The following is a 20,601-nucleotide window of genomic DNA, read 5'->3' on the forward strand; positions in this document are numbered from 1 at the left end:
TGTTTATAACATGAAATGATTAGTTGTTGTTGTACCTTTTCACTGTGATTGGATAAAGCTGTTGCATTATAGATCTTCTATCTAACTACACGCTCCAGCTTCGCTTCTGTATGCTTTACATGGAAAATCTATATCATGATTCTTCTTACCCACAGAGAGCAGAAGTTAAGATCTAATAGAGATTGCCAGTTTCACTGGTTACATGCTATATAATTGATCTGTGTGGATGTTTCTTATCTGTATCTTTAATTAAAGTGGCTGTCTTATTTGCTTTCGTGTTTTAGCCAAATTCCAATACCTACGCACAAAGTGGCAGGCACTCTGTATCTGTAGAGGTTCAGATGCAGCGGCAAAGGCAAGAAGAGCGAGAGAACTTTCAACAAGCCCAGCGCCAGTACAGTTCATTACCCAGGTAAGATCATTTTGTTAATGTTTATTTGCCATTCACACACATCTGTCATAGTTTCATCATAGGTAGTGATAATTTACAGGGCTTCACCAAAAGTTATAGAAATAAGTGAAGGGCTATCAGAGAAGGCAGGAAGATGTAAAGCATATCCCATTTTTTTGACACTAGTCCAAACAAATGATGCCAACTCCTAGCTTCCACATTAAGGATATGTACAAGCCTCTTTGATCTATTTTTCTATATTTGGAATGCCTTATAATTCAAATAATTGTGTCAAGATCTGTATTATGTAAATGGTGCAGCTGCATTGTCTGTAAAATGTTGTTAACAGGCTAAATAGATTGAAAGAACAATGGACAAAGAGGGTCTACAGTAACTTTCTTCAGGAGAACTGGAATACCTTTGGATGTTGAGAATTAAAGGGACCTTTTACTAAGCTGGAGTGGAGGAGTAGCTTAATGGTTAATGCAGTGAGCTGAGATCCTGGGGAACTGAGTTTGATTCCCACTGCAAGTCACTTAACCTTCCATTGCCCAGGTACAAAAAACACCTTAGATTGGGAGCCCACTAGGGACAGAGAAAATACACCTAGTAGCACTATAGAAATGATCATTAGGAGTGCTTAGCACATCCTAATGCAGGACTTTCCTGTGCATTAAACTCATTTCTAGCACAGCTGTAAATTTAGCTTTTTTCAGTTAAGAGTTAGGCAAACCCAATAAGGGGAGGCCGCCCACTCTTGTGTAGTAGTATTTAATAAAAGGAAGGCATGTCTGAGTATGTGCCGAGTGGCTGAGTTGTATCTTTTTCTGACTCTGTGCTAATGTTAGCATTAGCACACGACCACTGAAAAAAAAATAATATTTGAACTCTTAACTGCCTCCTATTTAGGAGGTGCTAAAGGCTCCCATGTTAAGTCTGCATTATTCAGTTAGTGCTAGATTCTATTTATGGTGCCTAAAAAATTCAGCGCTGAAAAGAACCTGCGTAAATGGTATTCTATAAGCCGCACCTAAAATTTGTCGCAGTTTAATAGAATTAAAGCTTAGTGGAGAGGTTGAGCATCAATTTAGGTGCAGCCATTTGCACCAATGAAAACATGGTGCAAATACCATTTCTAAATTTACACACAGAGCACCCATATATCCTAATTACACACGTAACTCGAAACCACACCCCTAATCCAACCCAAAATGCCCAGGACGCTCTCATTTCTATGCCCCCTTTTTTGGACCACACGTAAATTTTAGATGCAGATCCCCCACCTAACTTTACGTGCATTAGTCCCAATTAAATCTAATTAATGCTGATAATTACTTGTTAAAAAGCCAATTATTGGCACACTATTCTATTAAATTGCACACACAAATTGGGAATGCGCTAAATTTACACACACAGTTTTTGGTGACCTTTGCAGAATCAGGTGGTTAGTGTGCATTGCGCAATGCAGATTAGTCAAAGGGCCCCTAAGATAACTTTGCTCAGACAAATCAATACATGTGTAGGACGGAAAAAAGTTAACCTGCTGAGCTAAAACAGTAAAGACAACTGATATTTAATTAAAAGTTATAATTTAAAAAATTGTCTTTGAGCTTGCTAAGAAGCATAAAATTATGTATGAATGTGTACAAATTTAAATAGAAATTTGAAATCTGTGCCACAGGATATTCTGACCTTAGCTATTGATCCTGTTCTTGAGCTACCACAGAAAATCAGGGTACTTGGGGGATTTTAGTTAAACTTTGTTACCAAGGCTGCAGGGTTTGAAGGGATAAGTCATTTCTTTCATATTATTTTGCTTCAAACATGCAGTAGGAAAAGTCTCAGTATAACAGAACACGTAATAAGATATATTGTTAAATGCTGCACAGGCATGATTAATGACACGTAATTATCGGTGACAGCACTTATACATCCTTTATTTTTTTTAATTTTGTTCTTTTCTATTTCAAGATAAGTCATAAGCAAACAGTGCTCAACAGAAATACAGGGTAAGCTTTATAAAATATACATCAAGAAAAAAATCTTTATGAAGAAAATATTACTGAAGCAATCCCTGAGTCAGTTCACAATATTAAACGTGGAGACATCTTCTGAGGAAATAACCAAGAAATAAAATAAACTAAGAACCATAAAGCTAAATGCTAGCAATCAAGGTGACGTGCCACTAAGTAATGGGAGCCAAAGGACTTGCTTTTGATTGAGCAGTAGATGAAGTAATGGTGGGAACAGAGTTAGCTGAAGAGCTGAAAAGAACACATATCTAACCCCTTTAAAGGTTGTACATCATTTACAAGCGTACAGGAGAGTGAAAGGGGCTCCCCATTTGCTGCACCTCAGGTCTTAAAAATAAGAACTGCATCATTTTCCTCGGGGTGTCATTAGAAACACATGGCAACATCTGGACTTTACAATTCAGAAACTCAGCTTCTTGTACGTTAAAATACAGTGTCAGAAACCATTCTCTATTTGACTGTACAGCTAATTGCACAAAGTGGCAGGTGAGATGGTGTCATGTCCCAATTGTTCCAAAATGTCAGTGAAAGCAGAGAGTCCAGTGGCTGCTCAGAAAACTGATGCTGCACCTGCAAACACAGAAATAGGCAGTTTTAAAATTGTGTGTCTACCATATGACTAAAGTTACACGCACCACGTTTCAGTCTCTCCTCTCCAGACTGTCCAAAATTCTGCGGCACGACTTATTTTCCGCCAAAATCGTTTTACCCACACTAGCCCACTCCTCAAGTCACTTCACTGGCTCCCTGTCCGCTTCCGCGTACAGTTCAAACTTATCTTACTGACCTTTAAATGCATCCATTCTGCAGCCCCCATTACCTCTCCTCTCTCCCTACATTCCTCCCCGTAATCTCTGCTCGCTGGACAAATCTCTCTTGTCGCCCCCCTTCTCCTCCACTGCTAATTCCAGGCTTTGTTCCTTTTCCCTTGCGGCACCTTTTGCCTGGAATGGTCTTCCTGAGCCTGTACGCCTAGCTCCATCTCTACCTGTTTTCAAATCTATGCTGAAAACCCACCTTTTCACCACTGCTTTTGGCTTCTAACCACTACTCAATTCCCCTATCCTTGTTCCTTCTCATCCAGTACTTTCCTTGCCCTTAATTGTCTTGTCTGTCTGTATTTTTAGAGTGTAAGCTCTATCGAGCAGGGACTGTCTCTCTGTGTCAGGTGTTCAGCGCTGCGTGCGTCTGGTAGCGCTATACAAATGTTAATAATAATATGCCTATGCCAAAAGTTAGTTGCAATTCCAGGGCATAAGTGCTATCCTATAATCCGTGCCTAACTTCATGCACGGTTTATAGAATAGTGCTTTTTTGGGTGCTATATATAGAATTCATCCCATGGCCTGTACACCTGTACATATACCTGTGAATTGAGCAGAGACATTGTGCAGGGCTAGGGAGGGGGTTTGAAAATATGCATATGCCTTATAGATAAGATAGGAGCTACTCCTAAAATTAAATATCCCCAAGAGGAGGACTTAATACACTGCTACGAGAAAATCTCCTCTTAAAATCAATTCAGCACTATGAATTACAAATAGGCATTTCTCTATATTCATCTATTAATTGCGGTTAATGTGAAATAAGTTAAAAGGATGGGAAATTCCCACTTCAGGCACAGGCAGCTGCTTGTGACTCTGGGCAAGTCACCTAACCCTCCATTGCCCCATATAAGCCGCATTGAGCCTGCCATGAGTGGGAAAGCGCGGGGTACAAATGTAACAAAAAAAAAACATCAGTAATATAGAATCATAAAAGCAGAACCATAAATTGCTTAATTACTACTGCTCTAGTGAAACCACTCAACATTACGAGCACTATTTGGCATCAGTAAACATCATCAGTCTACATCCTCACGCAAAATCCAATGTCCAGAATGAGTAAATATGTGCTGTATCAAAAACCTTCCGATAGATAGGACAAAAAACTCAGTGTTCAGGGATCACTAATCATAACACAAAAATATCCCAGCGACCATAACTGAAAGGGAAATTGCATTACATGTCTCGGGCCTGTACCCTGAGGAAGTAATCAAAACCTGGCCATGTTGGCAGAGGCTTTGGGGGTTTTTTTTTTTTTAAAGCTATGATATTTTTCATATAAAATTATAATATGTCAAAAAATAGTAAAAATGGTTAAAAAATTGGATCAATGATGATTGGGCATTACTGCATAAAATGTTTTTGAATTGCAGTATACTCGCCGTGACATCTAAAGATCCTTCTACATAACAATTGAAATAATTAAGATGAAGGTGTTTTGCTAGTGGTGACAAGTAAAATAGTTATGGCTGCTGGGATATTTTTGTGGTATCAAAAACCTTAACGGTGCTGTTCAAAATAAATCCAGCATTACTGTGCTAACAAAAGGAGTTAAATATAAATAAGTGTATAAAAAAACAAACACCATAATAGGCACTTATCTCAACAACTTGACGTAATGGCTTAAGCCTGGCACAGGCCCAAAGTGCCCAGTTTTGATAACTTCTTCAGGGACCCAGTGTGGTTTGCATACCACTGTTGTTGCTGCAGAATTCAGCTGGCTTGCATATATGTCATTACTTGGAGGTTTTAGAGCAATGCTTCTGAATATTGGCCCATAAGGATGTGCCAGTAGCTAGGAGCTCCCCAATGCAACAAATGTATGACAGTGAAAATTTGGCAAGAGCAGAGGCTATAATCCCTATCCCCCACCCATTAAAAATGCAATAGTACATTACAGGCAAAGTGTATTAAACACCAGACTCAACCTCTAATGAAAGAAAGCTGTTTAATGAAAAATTCCGCAAATGGGCCTGTATGCCTTGCTTGGATACCAATGAAGCCAAAAAGGACAGGAAAGTATGCATTCGCCCTTCTTTACCAACTCACAGAAAGAAATTTCCAGCCATGTTTCAAACCATGCAGGGGCAGTTAGCCCAGCTTATGTCTCCGCCCCCACCTGAACAACCTGCATAGTAGTGGTAGCCAAAGGAAGGGCTAGGCACCATGCTGTCTCTTCCAACCTTAAACCTGGCCTAGTTGCTCTTCCGCAACCAGCAGCTGCAGACAACTGTGTGATTTATAGTTTTTTTGTTTGTTTGAGATTTTCCTAACCTTATGGACCTCTCCAATCCTTATGGCTCTTTCAATAGAAGAAAACTTTAAAACCTTTGCTATAGCTTTCTTCATAGATAAGCTACTTTGCACATTTCTGCAGTGAGTTGTTTGAGAAAACCACAGAGACCTGGTCCTGGTGGTTGTATGTTGAAATACTGTTAATAATTTATATAACGCAACAAAATGTATTCAGCACAGTATAGACAGTTAAGAGAGAATACTCCTCCATGGATTTGCCAGTCATGTCGAGAGACACTGACAGGACACAAAAAGAACCTTTTTGGAAAATAGTTAAAATCAAGAAACCCTGGTCAGGGAAAGAGTGTAATGTTTAAAAGCAGCCTTCTAAAGAAAGGAAAGAGCTGGGGAGAATGGGGAATGAAGAGTCTTTGAGTGCAGACAGGTTGGTTCAAAATGGAGCAAATGTTCCAAACAGAATATTTCAGAAAAGAAGAGAAAAAAGAATGGGATTGGGATGAAATTGAAATGGGACCTGTGTTCCTGTTTACTCGTAGTCCCTGCTGTGCTCTTAACTTCATCAAAATTCAGTTCCCCACAAGAAAGTATTTCTGACACTGCACAGTTAGATTCTTCTCAGGCTGCCAAAAAGGGGCATGGAATGGGTGGGTCAAGGTGTAAAAGGACGCACCTAGAGTTAGGCACAGGCATGGTCGCTAAACATATTCTATAATCACCTAGGCTTATTCCATAAACCACACCTAGGTTTAGGCACTATTTATAGAATACGCCTAGGCGAAAATGTTTTCACTGCCACCTTTTGAGGCTCCATATATAGAATCGAGTCCATAATTTATATATGACTAGTAAAAAAAGGCCCGTTTCTGTCAGAAATGAAACGAGCACTAGCAAGGTTTTCCTCGGAGCATATGTTTGAGAGAGACTGTGTGTGAGAGATGGAGAGTGTGATAGAGAGTGTGTCAGAGAGAGTGTATGTGAGAGACAGAGAGTGAGTGAGTGTGTGCCCCCTCCCCCTCCCTTTATGGTCTGAGGCCCCCTTCCACCCCCACCTCTCTGGTCTGAGGACCCCCCTCACCCCCTCCCTCCAGCCACCCATGTCCAGCGACCCTCCTCTCCCCCTGCCCCTCCTGCAGCCACCCATGTCCAGCGACCCTCCTCTCCCCTGCCTTCCCTCCAGCCACCCATGTCCAGCGACCCTCCTCTCCCCTGCCCCCCCTCCAGCCACCCAGGCTGACGTCACTCTCAGCTGATTCCTAGGCAGGGGGAGGAGTAGGGAAACACGCAGAGCAAGTGGCAGGGAGCGGCGCATCAAACAACGACCCTCCTCTCCCCTGCCCCTCTGTAGCCACCCATGTCCTGCGACCCTCCTCTCCCCCTGCCCCCCTGGTGTACAGTTTTGGGTAGTGGGTTTTGGGGGGCTCAGCACACAAGGTTAAGGGAGTTATGTACCTGAGAGCAATTTATGAAGTCCACTGCAGTGCCCCCTAGGGTGCCCGGTTGGTGTTCTGGCTTGTGAGGGGGACCAGTGCACTATGAATGCTGGCTCCTCCCATGGCTAAAGGGCTTGCATTTGGTCTTTTCTGAGATGGGCGTGCTTGGTTTCTATTATTGCCGACAATCAGAAACAACCAGGTCTAGGGACAACCATCTCTAAGGACGACCTAAATTTCAAGATTTGGACATCCCCGACCGTATTATCGAAACGAAAGATGGAAATCCATCTTGCTTCAATAATACGGGTTTCCCCGCCCACCCATTGGGACGTTTTGCAAGGACATCCTCTGCAAAACTTGGGCAGCCCTTTCGATTATGCCCCTCCATGACATTTAGGGGTCCTTTTACTAAGGTGCGCTGAAAATCGCCTGCGCTGTTGTAAACGCGTATATTGGACGCACACAGGTCCATTTTTCAGCATACCTGCAAAAAGGCCTTTTTTTTGGCCAAAAAAGACGTGTGGCAAAATGAAAATTGGCGCATGTCCATTTTGGGCCCGAGACCTTACCGCCACCCATTGACTTAGAGGTAAGGTGTCACGCGATAACTGGGTGGTAGTTGTCAGCACGCATACAATGCCGATTACAGCCCGGTTAGTGCTGAGCACCAGAAAACAAATTATATATTTCCTGGTACGCATACTGGACTTGTGTAAAAAATGAAATTACTGCCCGTGCCACGCAGTAACTGGGCGGTAGTTATGAAATGGTGCACGTAGGTGCCTATGCGGTTTAGTAAAAAGGCCCCTCAGACACTACCTTCTAGAAAAGCGCTTAGTGCACATAGGTGTCTGTCAGTTAAAAGCCCTGTGATGCATGTGTTCGGCACGTGCCTGTAGAATTGCCTTCTAAATCATCAAACAATGACCTGACTTTTAAGACTGAAGAAATTGCAACAGAATTTCATTCATCACAAAGTCAGACATTTTCAAAGCAGGGGCGTAGCTACGTTGGGCCATGGGGCATGAGCCCCCATAGATTTGGTCGGACGTCAGATTCACAGAAACAGAAGCCTTGCAGATCAGCAACACAGCGCTGGAGAAGAGAACTTCGGCTGGCGGAGGTTGGGGACCCCCGCCAGCAAAGGTACCCGATGGCGGGGGTGGGGGTGGGGTCAAAAATGGCAGAGGGATCCCGCGGCACCAAGACACGGCTAAAATGTGCTCCCTCACCTCGGGCTCTGGACCCCCTCCCTCCGAAGTTTGGCTACACCCCTGTTTCAAAGTATAAGGAGAGACCGTAATTCTGAGAAACACGACAGAAACTAACAAACAGTACAGACTAAAGATTGATAAGAAATATTAAGTTAGCCAGCATCCTCTTTGTGAATAGTTCTTGAATGCACTTTAATCACATGACATGTTGTTACAAGCCTCACACTCAAGATGCAAACATTACATCTGCCAGGCATCCTTTTTCAGTAATTGTTCAGGATTTCATGACTAACACATGAAGAGGGCTCACTGTTACTGATATAACATCTGGGCTAAGATCATTGTTTCAATTAAAACTTTTTCAGATCAATGACAATGTATTAGAATTATACATATGCTTTCTGTTACTATTTATCTTTAAATTAAGACAGATTACTTTTATGACTTTTAAAATGAAAATTAAAGGGCTCTAGGCAAAGATGCAAAAGCATGCAATTAGATTTAAGAGTTTTCTTCAGGACAGCTACTTTTAAGACAAGATCCTTTGACACAGTGCCAGAAACCTGTAATTGGAAAGAATGTTCTGGCTATGGTTCCTGACCATTGTCTTTAGTACAGTTTTAGGATATTTGGCTCCAGATACATTATTAGTGCTTCAGAAAACTTGGTCGCAGAAAACAAACAGGCATACAATCTACAAGATCCAGAATAAACGACAAAACAGCGGATCGTAGAGGCTGAAAAATAAAACTATCCAAAATGTATTCACCACATATAAAACAATAAATATGTAGATAATTAAAAGCCCAGCACGGCTGTGTTTGACCTTATCAAAGGCTTTGTCAAGCGCTGTTAAAATACTTTTATACCACTATCATATTTTAAGTATATATTCAATCATAAATAAATAAACTAAAATAACTATAAATAATATAACTACTAGCAATGATGCAAATCATACATAAATACACTAAGGTTCCTTTTACTAAGGTGCGCTAATGATTAGTATGCACTAAATGATAAGACATCCATAGGAATATAATGGATGTCTTATCATTTAGTGCTTGCTAATCATTAGCATGTGTTAAATCTGTTTGTATGCTTTATTAAAAGGATCCCTAAAAGAACTGGCAATTATAGACCACAGACTTCAACCAGAAACATGAATATTAAAATATACACTGAGCCGAAATGTGATGTTCAAATGTTACATGTCTTTTCTTCTAATAATAAAGATATTTTCAAAAAAAAAAAAAAAAATATACACTGACTCCATGTAAAAAACATGCATAAAACTATTGAATGCAATTAAAAGAATTCACATACAGCAGAGGTGTAAAGTATATCACCTTTACTTTGGGGCCCTTTTACTAAGGTGCGCTAAAAAATGGGCTGCGCTAGTGTAGGCACCTGTTTTGGGTGTACACAGATCCATTTTTCAGCTCGCCTGTAAAAGGGCCTTTTTATAAAACCTTTGCCGAAAATGGGCATGTGGCAAAATAAAAGTTGGCACGTGTTCATTTTGCGTCTGACACCTTACCGCCAGCGATTGACTTAGCGGTAAGGTCTCGCGAGTTAACCGTACAGTAATCATCTATACGCGTAGAATGACAATTACTGCCCATTTTTTGCTGCACGCCAGAAAATAAAAATTATTTTCAGTTCATCGTTGAACCATGGTGTCCAGTTATGCTTGCGTAGGGTTCTTGTTCATAAGGGCACAATTTCATCTAGTATGCTTTTGCATGTTTTGTCCCATTCTATGAGGTACTATATGGAGTCTGTTTGTGTTGCCCATTCATTATTGTACATTAGTTGCCAGAATGTTTTCTTGTCTACTTGACCTCTTGTGCTGTAGGATGTGTGTTCTAGTATTCGTTGTATACCCTTCTTCCGCCAGTGTAGGAATAAGTTTAGTTTGTAGTGGTCGGTCCAGGGTGTCTCTGTCCATTTCGTATTTGTTATTGTTAGGTTCTGGTCTGTTGAGAGTTTGTGTTAGATGAGATCAAGTGTGTGCCCTTTGACGTGGGTTGCTTGCATTTGTGGCCATTTGAGATTGCATAAACGGAAAAATTCCTTACATTCTTGTGCATTGAGTTCGGGTCTTCTAAGTGAAGGTTGATGTCTCCTAGTACTAGTGTATTGGAGTTGGTTACACATGTGTTTGAAATGAAGTCCATGAAGTTGGTCTGGCCTTCGTTCCAATTACCTGGAGGTCTGTAAAACAAGACACAATTCAAATGATCGCGTAGGGTTTTTTTGTGGATTCTGATTGAGCAATTTCAAGTTGAGGTGTTATGGACTCGGCAGTGGTTTTGGTGGTAAAGTGGGACCGATAGATTAGTGCTATGCCTCTGCCTCTCTTCTCTTTTCTGGTCCAGTGTGTGATTTTGTATCCTGGAGGGCACAGGTCTAGGATTTAAAGGGTCCTTTTGGTCATGGATCCAAGTTTCAGTGAGGAAGGGTAGGTCGACGTTTTCTGACATAATCCAGTCCAAAGTTGCCAGGTGGGCGGGTTTTCGCCAGCGGCGGCGGGAAAATTTCGCCGGCTGCGGGATGCGGTTTTTTGGGCGGTTTTCCCGTCACCGCTGTGCGAGTTCAGCGTTTTTTTCCGGGGCTTCTATTGGTCCAATTCAGTCCAATAGAAGCTTTTCCGGGGCTTCTTTTGGTCCAATAGAAGCTTTTCCGGGGCTTCTGTTGGTCCAAATTGGACCAATAGAAGCCTTTCAGGGGCGGGGTTGACATCAGGGATGATGTAGGGGGCGGGGCTAGTGACATGGGGGCGGGTTGGTGATGCAGGGGCGGGGTTCGGTGACGCGGGAGACAGGGATTGGCTACGGGCGGTTTTTGGGCGGGTTTACGGCTCGTTTTGGGCTGGGGAAAATTTTTTCCAGCTGGCAACTTTGATCCAGTCTGTTAGTATTGCTGTTTTATTTACTGCGGATCTGGCGTTGACGTAGCCCACTTGGATTGTTTTGAATGGGTCTTCTGTATTTGGTGTTAAGTGCACTTTTGTTAGTTGTCGTTTCTTTGTTGAGGTGAATTTGTTTGGGCCCTTCTTTCCCTTCTGTTGTGGTTGTTCGCATGTAAGTGTTCTTTCTTTATTTAGGTTATTATCAGTTTGGTGAGGTGTGGTGTATTTGATCAATGATGATTGTGTAGTACGGATATGATGTTGTTTTCTGCAATAGGGTGGTTAGTGTTAAGGAGTAGATTATTAGGAGTAGTTTGAGGGTATTCATTATGGTATATATTTCCTGTGGTTACTATTAAGACCGTGTTGCCCCAATCTGCTCTCCTCACGAGCCTGCCTTCTCCGGTTGATCAAATGCAGTGCAAAAGGCTCCATCTCAGGCAAGCCCGTCCTGCTGAAGGTGTCTTCAGTTCACTAGCAATTATTCAGTTTTTACTTTGGTTTTTACTGTCAGGCCTTTCAAGCCTTGTCAGTCTCAATATCTTGAAATATAATAGGCATTTTACTCACGGTCTGGTGATAGGTATATCCCACCTATCAAACAAATCTAATCAGGTTACAGTATTACACACATAATAAAAAATAAAAGTATATTGTACATATATTAAACATGAGAAGCTATGCAGCATTTTAAAGCTTAGTTGGTTATTTTAGAAACCCTGTTTGCAATTTGGATGGAGAACCGGCATTTAGACAATATATATCACGTACACACCTAAATCCAGATTTCAGAAAGCTATGCATTTCCTATTTTAGATGGCGAATGCACGTTTGTATCCATGAGATCAACCTTGGGATTTACAGCTGCTCCCAGGGATGTCTAGGTTGTAAAAAGGTTCTTGTTTTGTGCAGTGCTATACTGGAGGGATTAGGGAAGGTTGCGCTTCAATCTCCCAGTGTTTCACACTCCCCCAAAAAGTGCAATACTGGCAAATGATATTGGGCCCTGTGACAGCTTGGGACAAGAAAAATGTATAGCTTTCTAAAGTGGCAGACCCCCGTGATATTTTAAATGCTGACATTTGTAAATGGATGCTGCCAAGGCACATAGCTGGCACATGCACATCTGTTCTTGCATTGATTTTAGAAAATGCTCTGTGTTGGCAAATACTTTTCTAAAATACTACCAGAACTTGATACATCCCAACCTGGATGACTCAGTTCTGATTTGTTCTTTCTAAAATCTGCTTTCATTTGATGAAGCTGGAGTTCAACAGACAGAATGGCTTCAGTGACTTGCGTATATTACATATGAATCAGGGGCATAGCCAGCCCTCTGATTTGGGGGTAAGGGGCCCAGGGGTGGATTAGAGGGGGCAACACTTTCCCTCTCCCCTACTCCGGCACATTAAAAATACCTTTGCTGGCAGGGATGCCAAAGACATTAGCTCCCCTTCTCCTCTTGCTCCTGCAGGAAACAGGAAATCAGCGGGATGCCTCCAGTCACTGACTCCAGGACTCCCCAAGCATGCACAGTTCTTGCATGAACTGAGCATGCACAAGGAGTCCCAGTATATATACACAGTTCAAAAAAATGTTTCAGTTTAAATTAATCTACCTCTCAAAGTGGTGTTATAGAAAATTAAGAGACTATAGCTACACATTTTAATGCTTTTTTGAAACGTGTTATGCTTACGTGAAAGCAATAATCTGGCCTTTTCTTTTTGGCTGTGACTGTATGACTCCTAGCTGACCTTCTGTGACTTGGTCTGAGCTGTAAGCGAATTCTGTGGAAATCGCCTTGAGATGTAATAGAAATTATCTTGATGAAACTTGAAAGAACACATGGTATGCTCCACACGGTGAGACAAACAGGTTGTGGAAGCCTTTGTAATTGGAAGAAATTCAATACTCTCCACTGAAGATCTACAGCTTTACTGTAAGCTGAGAAAGCTGCTCTGGTGGTTATAGCCCCACTGTTAGAAACTGCAGTTTTAGTACATGGCACTCAGTCATTTGATGAAAAAGTAAGGCAAGCCATTTGTTTTATTATTATTATTCTTTATTGCACTTGTATCCCACATTTTCCCACCTATTTGCAGGCTCAATGTGGCTTACAAAGATCTGTTACGGCATCGCCATGGCAGGGAAGAAACGCAATTGGTGTTGCAAAAAAATAAAAGAAGACAAGAGGATCTGGTTATGCAGCTGTACATTGAGACATTCTAAATAAAGGAGTGTAAGGGTTGTGTTCAAGTAATTATGGGTTCTCATGGTAGGCTTTGTTAAAGAGATAGGTTTTCAAAGCTTTGCGGAAGCTATTTAATTCGTTGATCATTTTCAAGTGAGTTGGTAGTGCATTCCACATCTTTGTACTCATGTAGGAAACGCTGGACGCATGTGTTGGTTTGTATTTGATCCCTTTTCAAAGATTTATTTAGGATTTAGGACATGTCAACAGAAAACTAGAGTTTTGTGCATTACTCAGCCCTGTGTGTTCACTGTATGCTTTCAGCTTCCTAAAGATAGGGGCAGAATTTCATTATTTGCATAGATTTGTCCACACAAAACATGGGTGTGCTAAAGATTTGCATGTATAACCCAAAGTTACAAAAGTTATTTGCATAAACTGCTTGCTGTTTAAATGTGTCACTTTTGTGCTTCATTCTGCAGTAGGTAAAGTTTCACACATGTATTGTGCTGGAAAGTTGCACTGATTTTGTATGCGCATGAAATCATGCACATAACTTTACAGTTAGGCACACTACTAGACATTTAGGAGGTAATTTTATAGCAGGTTGCCTATATGTGAAGGCTATGTAAGTGCCTACTTTTATCCTATTTTATAAAACCACATATGTGCCATGGAGAAGCATTTTTGAAAGAACGTCCAAGTCAGAATTGGGACATCCTGCTCATAATGTCCAAAAACCCCCCCATCAATCTCACATCCATCTACAGCTCTCTCTCTCTCTCTCTCTCTCTCTCTCTCTCTCTGACTGCTCCTATTACCTCTCGTTCAATCGTGAGACTACCCAGTACCTCCTGCTTTATTCTGGTGTCCCTCAAGGCTCCATACTTGCACTTGCTGTGCTCAACATCTTCGTGCCCCCCTCCAGAATCATGCCTGCAACTCTTTCTGCTATGCAGATGATATTCAGATTTTATGTAGGGTTAACGATGCATTCTCTGCCACCACCCTCAATAACTGCCTCTCTAGGGTTTCCGTCTGGATGAAATCCAACCTCCTTTTTCTTAACACTACCAAATATGAAGTAATTCTTTACCAGTCTTTACACTTCCCTCCCTGCCCTCACCTTGGATGTCAAAGTCTTGCTGTTCAAAGACTCTAGGTGTCACGTTTGACTTCAACCTGACCTTCAAACCTCACGTAGATTCTGTTCTCCGTGCATCCTTCTTTGCCCTCCACCAATTCCTCTCCATCTGTTCCCTTCTCCCAGCTTCACTATTACGCCTCTTCCTTCATGCTCTGGTCATATCACGCTTGGATTATTGTAACTCTCTTTTTGCCAGGCTTCCTTTACATAGCCTTAAACAATTATAGTTAATACAATCTACTTCAGTCAAACTTCTCCATTATGTTCATCACTTTGACCATGTCAGTCTTCTTCTCCAGTTCAAGCACTGGCTTCTGTTTTCCGCCTGAATCAAATTTAAAATACTTCTATTACTTTATAAATCCAGATGCCCTTCCGCCTTTATCTATCTCAACAGACTGCTCATACCCTATTCTTCCCTCCACTGCCTCAAATCCACTAAAAACAATCTTCTCACATTAGCTCTGCCATCCATCATCCACCTCAACTCTCATGACACTGCTTTTAGTCACATGGGACCACAGCTCTGGAACAACCTCCCTCGCCATATCCGTGACCAATCTACCAATTCCACCTGAAACACTGAAAATGCATCTCTTCACTGCCTCCTATTTCCCTGTGCTGTAATCTCCCTGTGAACTCCGTACTTCCTAGCACTTTTTTTCCAGTTTCCTTTCCTTTTCACAAGATATCCTTTCTTCCTGTCTTTCTTTTTTTTTTTTTAAGCATTTGTAAACCGCTTTGAAGCCTATGTCAGGCCCTCTGCAATATATCAAGCCTATGGAATAAATAAATAAATAAATTAAATAAATTTTCAAACAAGAAAGAGGTTGGGATACTCCTGTATGAAATATGTGAGAAGGATGTTCTTCAGATGAAAACGTCCAAAATATGAACAGCGAAAAAAGCATGCACAAAACAACCGTGTGGCATCATTACTAATGATACCTTCAGCCATATAAAGTCTCTTGTATCCCAGAGACTAAGCAATACTATGATCATAGTCAGCTGCAGTAGGAAGAGACATTTTCATCGGATTGCACTTTTTCATATTGTTAAAAGTGATAACCATTGTAGATCTGTTGATGTTTTGAGATCTGAGTCCTCTTTGATTCCCACATGGTCAATATATAACACAGGGGCAGTGGGAACATCTTTGGGGTTTGAGCGGCCAAACAAACCCATCTCTAGATCTATTCCCAAGCCCTCTGTTTGCTTAGAGAGCCTTTCACTAAGCTGCACTAGTAAATGGACTTAGGGCTAGGTCCTATATATGGCGCCTAAAAAATCAGTACTATTAAGCTGTGCCTAAAATTCAGTGCAGTTTATAGAATTAACACTTAAGCAGAAAGGCCATGTGTAAATTTAAGTGCGGCCATTTGCACCAATGAAAATGGCCTAAATTTACATGCAAAGCACCATTATTCTACAATTACACACGTAACTGAAAGCCACGCCTTGATCCACCTATAAACACCCATTTCCATGCCCCTTTCTTTGGACCGCATGTAAATTTTAGACGCAGATCCTGTGCCTAACTTTACATGGGTAAGCAGCAATTAAATCTAATTAGTGTCAATATTTGGCACTACATTCCCCTTACGTTCCTACCCGTAACCTCCGTTCTCAAGACAAATCCCTCCTGTCAGTACCCTTCTCCACCACCGCCAACTCCAGGCTCCGCCCTTTCTGCCTCGCCTCACCCCATGCCTGGAATAAACTCCCTGAGCCCATACGCCAGGCCCCCTCCCTGCCCATCTTCAAAGCCTTGCTCAAAGCCCACCTCTTTGATGTCGCCTTCGGCACCTAACCATCATACCTCTATTCAGGAAACCTGGACTGCCCCTACTTGACATTTCGCCCTTTAGATTGAAAGCTCCTTGGAGCAGGGACTGTCCTTTATGTCAATTTATGTTAATCTGTACAGCGCTGCGTAACCCTAGTAGCGCTCTAGAAATGTTAAGTAGTAGTAGTAGTGCCAATATTTGCTTGTTAAAAAGCCTTTGGCTCTTTTTTCTATTAAATTACGCATGCAATTCAGGAACGTGCCTAAATTTATGCATGCAATTTTTTGTGACCTTTGTAGAATCCAGGGGGTTAGTGTGTCCTTATGTTAGCATTAGTGTAGACACTTAAAAAAACTTAAAGCAGGAACACTTACCACTTTCTATTTAGGAGACACTAAGGACTCCCACATTATAGATCTGCTACAGCACACTAGCTGATTAGAACATCCACACCCATTCTTCGCCCCTAACACACACCCCTCAAAAAAAAAAAAAAGAAATACCACATGCTTAGCATGTGCAGATAACAAAATGAATGCAGGAACATTTTACCATATCCTGCGTTAGACCATTTTTCCTGCATTAGCAGTTTAGTTAAACGAGCCTCTTAATACTGTGTTGGGCAAAATATGGATTGAGCCATGACCACAGAGGCCCACCCCATTCCACTGCTTATGCTAGAACCTTCAGATTTTCAGATGAACCCAGGAGCATAACCTTTTTATGAAGGGGCTATAGAGAGAAAGGAAGGATTAGAGGGTTCTGTGTATCAGATGGGCTTGCCAAAATGTCAAAGTATAAACCCACTTGGATCCACTTCACTAGTTCTAAGAGACAACTCAAAATTCAAACGTGAAGACTCAATAACACTCTTTGGCAAAGGGAAGAAACCCTTTGCCAAAGAGTGTGGTTGACTCTTCACATTTGAATTTTGACTTGCCAAAATGTCATACTACTCTCATGCCTGACTCCAGACATCAGGTGTGAACCTGTGTGATCAATATACCTGGTAGGGTAGCCAGGTGGGTGTGAATGTCTTTGATGCATGATTTTTATGTAGTGACTGAGTTGTGCCCTAAGCTGCCATCCTACAAGCGTACACAGCTACATAGCCCTGAACCTTTTCTTTGCTAAAGTTAAGGACTGATGCAGCTTAGTCTTTCAATTCCTCTTTTCCCATAGCAGATCAAATAGATATACTTTGATACCAGGTCTTGTTTGAGATTCCTAAAGTAATCTGCTGGGATGAGTGCAAATTAAAAAAAATATGTAAAAATTTAGATTTAGAGAATTTATATTATTTCTGCTGTAGGAGATGAGGATTAATACCTCTTACGTGCATTTGAATGTATTTGCCTACTCTGTGCAAATTTAAAATGAGTGAAGTACTGTGGATTATCACCTGCCATGTGTCTGCAAATTTGCTATTTTCTGGGTGATTATTCTAATAGTACACAAATCCCTAATTTTGGAATGCTGACTGTGATGAAAGAATTTAATCAAAACTGACTTGCACAGCTTGCGAGCGAGTGTTTAAAGGGTCTGTCAGTTACAGTTTTAATTAAATAGGAGTCTAAACCTAACTCTTTCATCAACATTATACAATAATCCATATTTTGTACTTATGCTATCATTATAGTGACAGCTTAATGAAAGAGTTGCTCTACAGTTTCAGGACTGCAGTTTTATTTGAGATTTCTTTTTTGATAATCTAAAATGACCATGACATTTGTAACTTTCCTACTACATTTTACAAAAATGCACCTATAACACTCAGCAGAGCTAGTAAAATATCAGATCTATTAAAGATAGAGGCAACTGGTACAAGGGGAGAGAATTAAAATCACCTCTCAACTGCTGAACTGCAAAACTAATGGGTATGTTTACTAAGGAGTGTTGGCATTTTTAACATGCCTTTAAAGTTAATGCACACTAAATGCCAACGCGCCTATACATTTTTATAGGCGCATTAGCATTTAACGCGAGTTAACCATTAACAAGCGTTAACAATTCTAACGCACCTAGTAAATGCACCTTAGTAAACATAGGCGGAAGAATGATGTCCCTATTCCATTAATTCTTATAATTACTTTTCTAGGCAAAGCAGAAAGAATGCCAGCTCCATATCTCAAGATTCCTGGGACCAGAGTTATTCTCCTGGTGAAGGCTTCCAAAGCGCAAAGGAAAACCCCCGGTACTCCAGCTACCAAGGATCAAGAAACGGTTACATGGGAGGACATGGCTTCAATGCCAGAGTAATGCTAGAGGCACAGGAACTGCTCCGTCAAGAGCAGAGGCGGAAAGAGCAGCTGAAAAAAAAGACATCTCTGGAGGGATCTAATAAATATGACTCATACAAAAAAATTCAGGATCCCAATTGCACCCTTCCGAAAGGTCCTGTAAGGCAAGATGTGCCACCCTCTCCATCTCAGGTAGCCAGGTTGAACAGATTACAAACACCAGAAAAAGGAAGACCGTTTTATTCCTGAGTTGAAAGAATGGATGAACAAAGATGGCGATCAAAGTAAAGGCAATAAAGAACATTTTCTTATAAAGACTTGTATTTTAAAAACATTTTTTTAAAAATTGATGGTACTATGGCATATGTCTGTTGTCTGTTTTCAGTGCCTTTAGCAAAGCATTAGTGGCCCTTAATATGTCATGCCGCGTACCTTTCAACTCTTTTGTTCACGGGAGGATTTTCCACCATTTGACAATCATAAGTAAACCGAATATTTCCCCTAAAAATCATGTTGTCAAGCACTGTAGCCTGTAGGTCCTGCCAGTAAGCTGTTAGGTTTTCTGTTCTGTGTTTGGCTTTGCAGTGTGCTGTTTTACCCATGTTCAGCTTCATGTATGACACTGAGAGTCTGGAAACCTACGTTCTTCCATCTTACATATTGTTCTCCACTGGATGAAAAAGTCTCTTGTCTGCTAAAGATTGCGGCTATAAGATATGTTATCATGGAATCAGTGACAATATTTTTAATCAATATTTATCCATCAGGATACCAAGAAATAGTTTATTTATTCTCTCACATTTTCTCTAGATTTTTTTTTTATTTGATATATAAGGAGAAACAAAAAAAAGCTTTCACTTTTCATGGTTATAACTGCCTTTCATCTCCGAATACAATGGTGGATAAAATAGAGAAGATATTTTTTATGTCTGAAATACATTTTTGAATCATATTTTTGGAAATTATTCTTTTACTCTCATTAAATCTAAGAGGGAAGTATAGAGGGAGAAGGTGGCTATGTAGCCAGTAAGGAAGGCTGTTTCTCCTCTAGAATGCCTTTTATTATATAAACTTTGTACCTGAGGATGTGTCTGTCTTTTCTCACAACCCAGTATATCTCAGCAATTTCTTTAATTGGCTTTTATTTTGGCAGGTGGGGTGGGGGATTAGGATGAAAGAGTTGAAAAGTAAGACCAAGTTGTAAGACTGCATTGCAACTGTACTTTTAAACGTGGAAGATTTTGTGAGATCTTTTATGTGGAGCTTCCCACCTTGCACTTCCTTTTGCAGCGTATAGAGGTGTGCTGCGACCCCAAACTGAAGAAAACGTGGCAGTGGATTGAAACGTAAATGGAAGGAAACTGTTACGCAAAGTAATGAATCATGACATCAAGCAAAAAACAAAAAAGGACTTCTTGAACAGTGATGTTTTTAATGCATATCTGTGATATTGAGAATTTCTATCTCCACGTTTACCCATTTGTTATTCCGAACTTTGTATGTTGTCAGATCTAGCTGGGTTGCTAAAGTGCCTGTGATTCCTGATGTGAAAATGATTGAGAAAGAGGCTCAATTCACAATAAAACCTTCCCAGTTGTCAAGTACAATAAAACTATACAGAAAAAAAAATATTTTTTGACTATCAACGTCAGGGCTTTTCAGCCAAATACAAAAGCTTATGGCTTGCCCATAATATGTTTCATAATTGGTTATTCAAATGTATAACAAGAAAATGAAATGAAATAAAACTTATCTTAGTGAAAAAAAGGAAGTACCAACGCAATCATGTGTCGACCGCTGGCTGTGCTTCAGGGTGCACTTTCTTTCACCATCACTACAAAATAGTGAGTTAGTGATCAATGCAAAACAGCAATCATCCTTAAGCAGTGGTGTTTTTAATGCATATCTGGAATATTGAAATTTTCTGTTGACACACTTGCATTTACCTATTTGTTGTTCTGAATTAAGCTCAGCATATCCTGTGATTTTTGGGGGGGAGGAGGGGAGAAAATCATGTAATATGTGATTTTTAAAAGATGCCTATTTTGTTTACTGGCACATTTTTATTTTTTGCGTTAAGCTGTTTTTAAAATATATGCGAAACTTCTACATACGTATCTGTGTCTTTTAATCCAGTTTTTTTTGTTAATGTACTACAGTGTTTAAAACTT

At 40.7% G+C, this 20,601-nt stretch overlaps 1 protein-coding gene across 3 annotated transcripts in view; it reads left to right on the forward strand.

Moving 5' to 3' along the window:
• Nucleotides 1–19,836, forward strand: part of PARD3 (par-3 family cell polarity regulator) — a 1,299,417-nt gene extending 1,279,581 nt beyond the window's left edge. For all 3 annotated transcript variants that reach the window (XM_030199049.1, XM_030199057.1, XM_030199066.1), the window contains 2 exons: nt 285–412; nt 18,289–19,836. In XM_030199049.1, coding sequence (XP_030054909.1) covers nt 285–412; nt 18,289–18,679 — 519 coding nt within the window. In that variant the 3' untranslated portion in view covers nt 18,680–19,836. The remainder of the gene's footprint in view (nt 1–284; nt 413–18,288) is intronic.
• The last annotated feature ends 765 nt before the right edge of the window (nt 19,837–20,601 follow it).

This window comes from Microcaecilia unicolor, chromosome 1, assembly GCF_901765095.1.
Source record: "Microcaecilia unicolor chromosome 1, aMicUni1.1, whole genome shotgun sequence".
Taxonomy (NCBI): domain Eukaryota; kingdom Metazoa; phylum Chordata; class Amphibia; order Gymnophiona; family Siphonopidae; genus Microcaecilia; species Microcaecilia unicolor.